At 51.4% G+C, this 10,907-nt stretch overlaps 2 protein-coding genes across 2 annotated transcripts; both read left to right on the forward strand.

The window, feature by feature from the left end:
* Positions 1-857: 857 nt before the first annotated feature.
* On the forward strand, positions 858-5,563 carry LOC129144498 (mucin-3B-like; the record flags this gene model as incomplete). Its single annotated transcript, XM_063815939.1, has 2 exons — positions 858-5,271; positions 5,361-5,563. Coding segments are annotated over 2 exons (4,617 nt in total), but the record flags the coding sequence as incomplete, so codon positions are not given.
* A 2,188-nt stretch (positions 5,564-7,751) lies between these two features.
* LOC129144499 (mucin-3B-like) lies at positions 7,752-8,952 on the forward strand. The gene is made up of 2 exons (XM_054687275.1): positions 7,752-8,604; positions 8,930-8,952. Exons 1-2 carry the CDS (start codon positions 7,752-7,754, stop codon positions 8,950-8,952), a joined length of 876 nt encoding a protein of 291 aa, XP_054543250.1.
* Positions 8,953-10,907: the final 1,955 nt, after the last annotated feature.

Consider the following 10,907-nt stretch of genomic DNA (forward strand, 5'->3'; position numbering starts at 1 on the left):
CCACCGAGATCACCTCACACAGTACTCCCAGCTTCACTTCTTCGATCACCACCACCAAGAGCACATCCCACAGTAATCCCAGCTTGACTTCTGCCATCGTCACCACTGAGACCAGGTCACACAGTCCTCCCATCTTTACTTCTTCGATCACCACCACAGAGACCACCTCACACAGTACTCCCAGCTTCACTTCTTCGATTGCCACTGCGGAGACCACCTCACACAGTCCTCCCAGCTTCACTTCTTTGATCACTACCAGCGAGACCCCCTCACACAGTAATCCCAGCTTCACTTTGATCACCACCACTGAGTCCACCTCACACAGTCCTCCAAGTTTCACTTCTGTGATTGCCACCACAGGGATCACCTCACACAGTACTCTCATTGTCACTTCTTTGATCACCACCACCAAGAGCACCTCACGCGGTACTCCCAGCTTCACTTCATCGATCAGCAGCACAGAGACCATCTCACACAGTACTCCCAGCTTCAGTTCCTTGATCACTGCCACCAAGACCACATCCCACAGTACTCCCAGCTTAACTTCTTTGATCACCACCACCAAGTCCACCCCACAAAATCCTTCAAGCTTCACTTCTGCGATCACCACCAGAGCGATCACCTCACGCAGTACTCCCATTTTCACTTCTTCAATCGCCACCACCGAGATCACCTCACACAGTACTCCCAGCTTCACTTCTTCAATCACCACCACTGAGACAACCTCACAGAATTCTCCCAGCTTCACTTCTTTGATCACCATCACTGGGTCCACATCCCACAGTACTGCCAGCTTCACTTCCTCAATCACCACCACTGAGACCACCTCACACAGTACTCCCAGCATCACTTCTTCAATCACCACCACCGAGAAGACATCCCACAGCACTCCCAGCTACACTTCTTTGATAGCCACCAGTGAGGCACCCTCATGCACTGTTCCCACCTTCACTTCTTCGATCACCACCACCGAAAGCACATCCCACAGTAATCCCAGCTTGACTTCTGACATCACCACCACTGAAACCAGGTCACACTGTCCTCCCATCTTCACTTCTTGGATCACCATCACCGAGACCACCTCACACAGTCCTCCCAGCTTCACTTCTTGGATCACCAGCACCGAGACCACCTCACACAGTCCTCCCAGCTTCACTTCTTCAGGCACCACCACTGAGACCCCTTCACACAGTACTCCTGGCTTCTCTTCTTCGATTGCCACCTCCAAGACCATCTCAACCAGTCCTCCCAGATTCACCTTTGTGATCGCCACCACCAAGACCACCTCACACAGTACTCCCAGGTTTACTTCTGTGATTGCCAGCACCAAGACCACCTCACACAGTACTCCCAGTTTGAATTCTCTGATCACCACCACTGGGACCAGCTCACACAGTACCCTCGGCTTAAGTTCTTCGATCGCCACCACCGAGACAACCTCACACAGTACTGCCAGCTTCAGTTCTTCGATTGCCACCACTGAGACCACATCACACAATACTCCCGGATTCACTTCTTCAATCGCCACCACCGAGATCACCTCAGACAGTATTCCCAGCTTCACTTCTTCAATCACCACCATGGAGACAACCTCACAGAGTTCTCCCAGCTTCATTTCTTTGATCACCATCACTGGGTCCACATCCCACAGTTCTGCCAGCTTAACTTCTTCAATCACCACCACTGAGACCACCTCACACAGTACTCCCAGCATCGCTTCTTCAATCACCACCACCGAGAGGACATCCCACAGCACTCCCAGCTACACTTCTTCGATCGCCACCAGTGAGACACCCTCACACACTGTTCCCAGCTTCACTTCTTCGATCACCACTGCCAAGAGCACATCCCACAGTAATCCCAGCTTGAGTTCTGCCATCATCACCACTGAGACCAGGTCACGCAGTCCTCCCATCTTTACTTCTTCGATCACCACCACAGAGACCACCTCACACAGTCCTCCCAGCTTCACTTCTTTGATCGCCACCACAGAGTCCACCTCACACAGTCCTCCCATCTTTACTTCTTCGATCACCACCACAGAGACCACCTCACACAGTACTCCCAGCTTCACTTCTTTGATCACCACCATCGAGGCCACATCCAACAGTACTCCCAGCTTGACTTCTTTGATCACTACAACCGAGACCACCTCACACAGTCCTCCCAGCTTCACTTATTTAACCACCATCACCGAGTCCACATCCCACCTTAGTACCAGCCTCACTTCTTCAATCACCACCACTGAGACCACCTCACACAGTATGCTGAGCTTCACTTCTTTGATCGCCACCACTGAGATCGTCTTACATAGTACTCCCAGCTACACTTCTTCGATTGCCACCTCGGAGACACCCTCACACAGTACTCCCAGCTTCCCTTCTTCAATCACGACCACTCAGTCCATATCACACAGTACTCCCAGCTTGAGTTCTGCGATCACCACCACTGAGGCCATTTCACATAGTATTCCAGGCTTCACTTCTTTGATCACCACTGCTGAGGCTACCTCACACCTTCCTCCCAGGTTCACTTCTTTGATCACCACCACCAAGACCACCTCACACAGTCCTCCCAGCTTCACTGCTTCAATCACCAGCACCAAGACGACCTCACATAGTACTCCTGGCTTCACTTCTTTGATCGCCACCACTGAGACCACCTCACACAGTTCTCCCAGCTTCACTTCTTCAAGCACCACCACTGAGATCCCTTCACACAGTACTCCCGGCTTCTCTTCTTCAATTGCCACTTTCAAGACCACCTCAACCAGTCCTCCCAGATTCACCTTTGCGATCTCCACCACCAAGACCACCTTACACAGTACCCCCAGGTTCACTTTGGCGATTGCCAGTACCAAGACCACCTCACACAGTACTCCCAGCTTCAGTTCTTTTATCACCACCACTGAGACCATATCACACAGTACTCCCAGCCTCACTTCTTCGATCACCACCATCGAGACCACATCGCACTGTACTCCTAGCTTGAGTTCTTCAATCACTACAAGCGAGACCACCTCACATAGTACTCCCAGCTTCACTTCTTTAATCACCATCACGGAGTCCACATCCCACAGTACTACCAGTTTCCCTTCTTCAATCACCACCACTGAGATCACCTCACACAGTACCCCCAGCTTCACTTCCTCGATCGCCACCACCGAGATCACCTCACACAGCACTCCCAGCTTCACTTCTTCAATCACCACCATGGAGACAACCTCACGGAGTTCTCCGAGCTTCACTTCTTTGATCACCATCACTGGGTCCACATCCCAAAGTACTGCCAGCTTCACTTCTTCAATCACCACCACTGAGACCACCTCACACAGTACTGCCAGCATCACTTCTTCGATCACCACCACCGAGATCATTTCACGCAGTACTTCCAGCTACACTTCTTCTATTGCCACCACTGAGACACCCTCACACATTACTCCCAGCTTCACTTCTACGATCACCACCACCGAGAGCACATCCCACAGTAATCCCAGCTTGACTTCTGCCATCACCACCACTGAGACCAGGTCACACAGTCCTCCCATCTTCACTTCTTCAATCACCACCACAGAGACCACCTCACACAGTACTCCCAGCTTCACTTCTGCGATCACCACCACTGAGACCACCACACGCAGTCTTCCAGGCTTCACTTTTTCGATCGCCACCACCGAGATCACCTCACACAGTCCTCCCAGCTTCACTTCTTTAATCACTACCACGGAAACCCCCTCACACAGTAATCCCAGCTTCACTTCTTTCATCACCACCACTGAGTCCACCTCACACAGTCTTCCAGGCTTCACTTCTGTGATTGCCACCACAAAGACCACCTTACACAGTACCCCCATCTTCACTTCTTCCATCACCACCACCGAGACCACCTCGCACAATCCTCCAGGCTTCACTTTTTTGATCCCCACCACTGAGACCATCTCACACAGTCCTCCTAGCTTCACTTCTTCAATCACTATCATTGATACCCACTCACACAGTAATCCCAGCTTCATTTCTTTGATCACCACCACCAAGTCCACTTCACAAAGTCCTCTGGGCTTCACTTCTGCGATTGCCACCACAGGGATCACCCCACACAGTACTCCCATTTTCACTTCTTCGATCGCCACCACCAAGAGCACCTCACATAGTACTCCCAGCTTCACTTCATTGATCACCAGCACTGAGACCATCTCACAGAGTACTCCCAGCTTCAGTTCTTTGATGACCGCCACCGTGACCACATCCCACAGTACTCCCAGCTTAACTTCTTTGATCACCACCATTAAGTCTACCTCAAAGAATCCTCCGACCTTCACTTCTGCGATCGCCACCACAGGGATCACCTCATGCAGTACTCCCATTTTCACTTCTTTGATCGCCACCACCAAGAGCACCTCACACAGTACTCCCAGCTTCACTTCATCGATCACCAGCACCGAGACCATCTCACACAGTACTCCCAGCTTCAGTTCTTTGATGACCGCCACCGAGACCACATCCCACAGTACTCCCAGCTTAACTTCTCTGATCACCACCACCAAGTCTACCTCACAGAATCCTCCGAGCTTCACTTCTGCGATTGCCACCACAGGGATCACCTCACGCAGTACTCCCATTTTCACTTCTTCAATCACAAACACCGAGAGCACCTCACGCAGTACTCCCAGCTTCACTTTTTCGATCACCAGCACCGAGACCACATCACACAGTACTCCCAGCTTCACTTCCTCGATCACCACCATCGAGACCACATCTCATAGTACTCCCAGCTTGACTTATTCGATCACTACAACCAGGACCACCTCACACAGTACTCCCAGCTTCACTTCTTTAATCATCACCACCGAGTCCACATTCCACAGTACTACCAGCTTCACTTCTTCAATCACCACCACTGACAACACCTCACACAGTATGCCCAGCTTCACTTCTTCGATCGCCACCACTGAGATCATCTCACACAGTACTCCCAGCTTCCCTTCTTCAATCACGAACACTGAGACCACATCACACAGGACTCCCAGCTTCACTTTTGCAATCACCACCACTGAGACCATGTCACACAGTATTCCAGGCTTCATTTCTTCAATCACCACCACCGAGACTACCTCACACCTTCCTCCCAGGTTCACTTCTTTGATCACCACCACCAAGACCACCTCACACAGTCCTCCCAGCGTCACTTCTTTGATCACCAGAACTGAGACCACCTCACACAGTCCTCCCAGCTTCACTTCTTCAAGCACCACCACTGAGACCCCTTCACACAGTACTCCTGGCTTCTCTTCTTCAATTGCCACCTCCAAGACCACCTCAACCGGTCCTCTCAGATACACCTTTGTGATTGGCACCACCAAGACCACTTCATACAGTACTCCCAGGTTCACTTCTGTGATTGCCAGCACCAAGACCACCTCACACAGCACTCCCAGTTTGACTTCTCTGATCACCACCACCGGGACCAGCTCACACAGTACCCTCGGCTTAAGTTCTTCGATCGCCACCACCGATACAACCTCACACAGTACTGCCAGCTTCACTTCTTCGATTGCCACCACTGAGACCATGTCACAGAATACTCCTGGATTCACTTCTTCAATTGCCACCACCGAGATCACCTCACACAGTACTCCCAGCTTCACTTCTTCAATCACCACCATGGCGACAACCTCACAGAGTGCTCCCAGCTTCACTTCTTTGATCACCATCACTGGGTCGACATCCCACAGTACTCCCAGCATCACTTCTTCAATCACCACCACCGAGAGGACATCCCACAGCACTCCCAGCTACACTTCTTTGATTGCCACCAGTGAGACACCCTCACACACTGTTCTCAGCTTCACTTCTTCGATCACGACCACCGACAGCACATCCCACAGTAATCCCAGCTTGACTTCTGCTATCACCACCACTGAGACCACGTCACACAGTCCTCCCATCTTCACTTCTTCGATCACCACCATAGAGACCACCTCACACAGTACTCCCAGCTTCACTTCGTTGATGACCACCACCGAGACCACCTCCCTCAGTCCTCCAGGCTTCACTTTTTCGATCTCCACCACCGAGATCACCTCACACAGTACTCCCAGCTTCACTTCTTCCATCACCACCACGGAGACAACCTCACAGAGTTCTCCCAGCTTCACTTATTTAACCACTATCACCGAGTCCACATCCCACAGTACTACCAGCTTCACTTCTTCAATCACCACCACTGAGACCACCTCACACAGTATGCCGAGCTTCAATTCTTCGATTGCCACCACTGAGATCATCTCACGTAGTACTCCTAGCTACACTTCTTTAATCGCCACCACTGAGGCACCCTCACACAATACTCCCAGCTTCCCTTCTTCAATCACGACCACTCTGTCCATATCACACAGTACTCCCAGCTTGACTTCTGCAATCACCACCACTGAGACCATATCACACAGTATTCCAGGCTTCACTCCTTCTATCATCTCACCTAGTACTCCCAGCTACACTTCTTTGATCACCACCACCGAGACACCCTCACACAGTACTCCCAGCTTCCCTTCTTCAATCACGACCACTCAGTCTGCATCACACAGTACTCCCAGCTTAACTTCTGCGATCACCACCACTGAGGCCATGTCACACAGTATTCCAGTCTTCACTTCTTTGATCACCACCACTGAGACTACCTCACACCTTCCTCCCAGGTTCACTTCTTTGATCACCACCACCAAGACCACCTCACACAGTCCTCTCAGCTTCACTGCTTTGATCACCAGCACCAAGACCACCTCACACAGTACTTCCAGCTTCACTTCTTCGATCGCCACCACCGAGACCACCTCACACAGTCCTCCCAGCTTCACTTCTTCAAGCACCACCATTGAGACCCATTCACACAGTACTCCCGGCTTCTCTTCTTCAATTGCCACCTCCAAGACCACCTCAACCAGTCCTCCCAGATTCACCTTTGCGATCGCCACCACCAAGACCACCTTACACAGTACTCCCAGGTTCACTTTGGCGATTGCCAGCACCAAGACCACCTCACACAGTACTCCCAGCTTCAGTTCTTTTATCACTGCCACCGAGACCATGTCACACAGTACTCCCAGCCTCACTTCTTTGATCACTACCATTGAGACCACATCGCACTGTACTCCTAGCTTGACTTCTTCGATCACTACAAGCGGGACCATCTCACACAGTACTCCCAGCTTCACTTCTTTAATCACCATCACTGAATCCACATCCCACAGTACTACCAGTTTCCCTTCTTCAATCACCACCACTGAGACCACCTCACACAGTACACCCAGCTTCACTTCTTTGATTGCCACCACTGAGATCGTCTCACGTAGTACTCCCAGCTACACCTCTTCAATCGCCACCACTGAGACACCCTCACACAGTACTCCCAGCTTCCCTTTTTCAATCACGACCACTGAGACCATATCACACAGTACTCCCAGCTTGAATTCTGCGATCACCACCACTGAGACCATGTCACACAGTATTCCAGGCTTCGCTTCTTCGATCACCACCAGCGAGACTACCTCACCCTTTCCTCCCAGGTTCACTTCTTTGATCACCACCACCGAGACTACCTCACACAGTCCTCCCAGCTTCACTGCTTCGCTCACCAGCACCGAGACCACCTCACACAGCCCTCTCAGCTTCACTTCCTCAAGCATCACCACTGAGACCCTTTCACGTAGTCGTCCTGGCTTCTCTTCTTCGATTGCCACCTCCAAGACCACCTCAATGAGTCCTCCCAAATTCACCTCTGCAATCGCCACCACCAAGACCACCTCACACGGTACTCCCAGGTTCACTTCTGCGATTGCCAGCACCAAGATCACTTCACAGAGTACTCCCAGTTTGACTTCTCTGATCACGACCACCGGGACCAGCTCACACAGTACCCTCGGCTTAAGTTCTTCAGTCGACACCACCAAGACAACCTCACACAGTACTGCCAGCTTCACTTCTTTGATTGCCACTACTGAGACCACATCACACAATACTCCTGGCTTCACTTCTTCCATCGCCACCACCGAGATCACCTCACACAGTACTCCCAGCTTCACTTCTTCAATCACCACCATGGAGACAACCTCACGGAGTTCTCCCAGCTTCACTTCTTTGATCACCATCACTGGGTCCACATCCCAAAGTATTGCCAGCTTCACTTCTTCAATCACCACCACTGAGACCACCTCACACAGTACTCCCAGCATCACTTCTTCAGTCACCACCGCCGAGAGGACATCCCACAGCACTCCCAGCTACACGTTTTCGATCGCCACCAGTGAGACACCCTCACACACTGTTCCCAGCTTCACTTCTTTGATCACCACCACCAACAGCACATCCCACAGTAATCCCAGCTTGACTTCTGCCATCACCACCACTGAGACCAGGTCACACAGTCCTCCCATCTTCACTTCTGTGATCACCACCACAGAGACCACCTCACACAGTACTCCCAGCTTCACTTCTTCAATCACCACCATGGCGACAACCTCACAGAGTGCTCCCAGCTTCACTTCTTTGATCACCGTCACTGGGTCGACATCCCACAGCACTCCCAGCTACACTTCTTCAATCGCCACCAGTGAGACACCCTCACACACTGTTCCCAGCTTCACTTCTTCGATCACCACTGCCAAGAGCACATCCCACAGTAATCCCACCTTGAGTTCTGCCATCATCACCACTGAGACCAGGTCACGCAGTCCTCCCATCTTTACTTCTTCGATCACCACCACAGAGACCACCTCACACAGTACTCCCAGCTTCACTTCTTCGATCACCACCACCGAGACCACCTCACACAGTCCTCCAGGGTTCACTTTTTCAATCTCCCCCACTGAGACCACCTCACACAGTCCTCCCAGCTTCACTTCTTCAATCACTACCACCGAAACCCCCTCACACAGTCCTCCCAGCTTCACTTCTTTGATCGCCACCACAGAGTCCACCTCACACAGTCCTCCCATCTTTACTTCTTCGATCACCACCACAGAGACCACCTCACACAGTACTCCCAGCTTCACTTCTTTGATCGCCACCACAGAGTCCACCTCACACAGTCCTCCCATCTTTACTTCTTCGATGATCACCACAGAGACCACCTCACACAGTACTCCCAGCTTCACTTCTTTGATCACCACCATCGAGGCCACATCCAACAGTACTCCCAGCTTGACTTCTTTGATCACTACAACCGAGACCACCTCACACAGTCCTCCCAGCTTCACTTATTTAACCACCATCACCGAGTCCACATCCCACCTTAGTACCAGCCTCACTTCTTCAATCACCACCACTGAGACCACCTCACACAGTATGCTGAGCTTCACTTCTTTGATCGCCACCACTGAGATCGTCGTACGTAGTACTCCCAGCTACACTTCTTCGATTGCCACCTCCGAGACACCCTCACACAGTACTCCCAGCTTCCCTTCTTCAATCACGACCACTCAGTCCATATCACACCGTACTCCCAGCTTGAGTTCTGCGATCACCACCACTGAGGCCATTTCACATAGTATTCCAGGCTTCACTTCTTTGATCACCACTGCTGAGGCTACCTCACACCTTCCTCCCAGGTTCACTTCTTTGATCACCACCACCAAGACCACCTCACACAGTCCTCCCAGCTTCACTGCTTCAATCACCAGCACCAAGACGACCTCACATAGTACTCCTGGCTTCACTTCTTTGATCGCCACCACTGAGACCACCTCACACAGTTCTCCCAGCTTCACTTCTTCAAGCACCACCACTGAGATCCCTTCACACAGTACTCCCGGCTTCTCTTCTTCAATTGCCACTTTCAAGACCACCTCAACCAGTCCTCCCAGATTCACCTTTGCGATCTCCACCACCAAGACCACCTTACACAGTACCCCCAGGTTCACTTTGGCGATTGCCAGTACCAAGACCACCTCACACAGTACTCCCAGCTTCAGTTCTTTTATCACCACCACTGAGACCATATCACACAGTAATCCCAGCCTCACTTCTTCGATCACCACCATCGAGACCACATCGCACTGTACTCCTAGCTTGAGTTCTTCAATCACTACAAGCGAGACCACCTCACACAGTACTCCCAGCTTCATTTCTTTAATCACCATCACGGAGTCCACATCCCACAGTACTACCAGTTTCCCTTCTTCAATCACCACCACTGAGATCACCTCACACAGTACCCCCAGCTTCACTTCTTCGATCGCCACCACTGAGATCATCTCACATAGTACTCCCAGCTACATTTCTTCGATGGCCACCACCAAGACACCCTCACAGAGTACTCCTAGCTTACCTTCTTTGATCACGACCACTGAGACCATATCACACAGTACTCCCACCTTGACTTCTGTGAATACCACTACTCAGACCACCTCACACAGTATTCCAGGCTTCCCTTCTTTGATTACCACCACAGAGACCACCTCACATAATATTCCCAGCTTCAGTTCTTTGATCACCACCACGGAGACCACCTCACACAGTCCTCCCAGGTTCACTTCTTCAATCACCACCACCAAGACCCGCTCAGACAGTACTCCCGTCTTCACTCCTTCTATCGCCACATCCGAGACAAGCTCACACAGTACTCCCGGCTACACTTCTTCAATTGCCACCACCGAGACCATGTCACACAGTACTTCTAGCTTTACTTCTTCGATCACCACCACCGAGACCACCTCACACAGTTCTCCCAGCTTCACTTCTTCGATCATCACCACCGAGACCACCTCACAGCGTTCTCCCAGCTTCACTTCTTTGATCACCATCACCGAGTCCACATCCCACAGTACTGCCAGATTCACTTCTTCAATCACCACCACTGAGATCGCCTCACACAGTACGCCCAGCTTCACTTCTTCAATTGCCACCACCGAGATC

This window comes from Pan troglodytes, chromosome 6 (genome assembly GCF_028858775.2).
Source record: "Pan troglodytes isolate AG18354 chromosome 6, NHGRI_mPanTro3-v2.0_pri, whole genome shotgun sequence".
NCBI classification, from domain to species: domain Eukaryota; kingdom Metazoa; phylum Chordata; class Mammalia; order Primates; family Hominidae; genus Pan; species Pan troglodytes.

Excerpts from the sequence above, each read along its gene's own strand:
- LOC129144499 (XM_054687275.1), top strand. The coding sequence starts at position 7,752 with ATGAGTCCTCCCAAATTCACCTCTGCAATCGCCACCACCAAGACCACC. Across the intron at positions 8,605-8,929 it reads CACTTCTTCAATCGCCACCA|TCCTCCCAGCTTCACTTCTT; the intron begins GTGAGACACCCT and ends CCCCTCACACAG.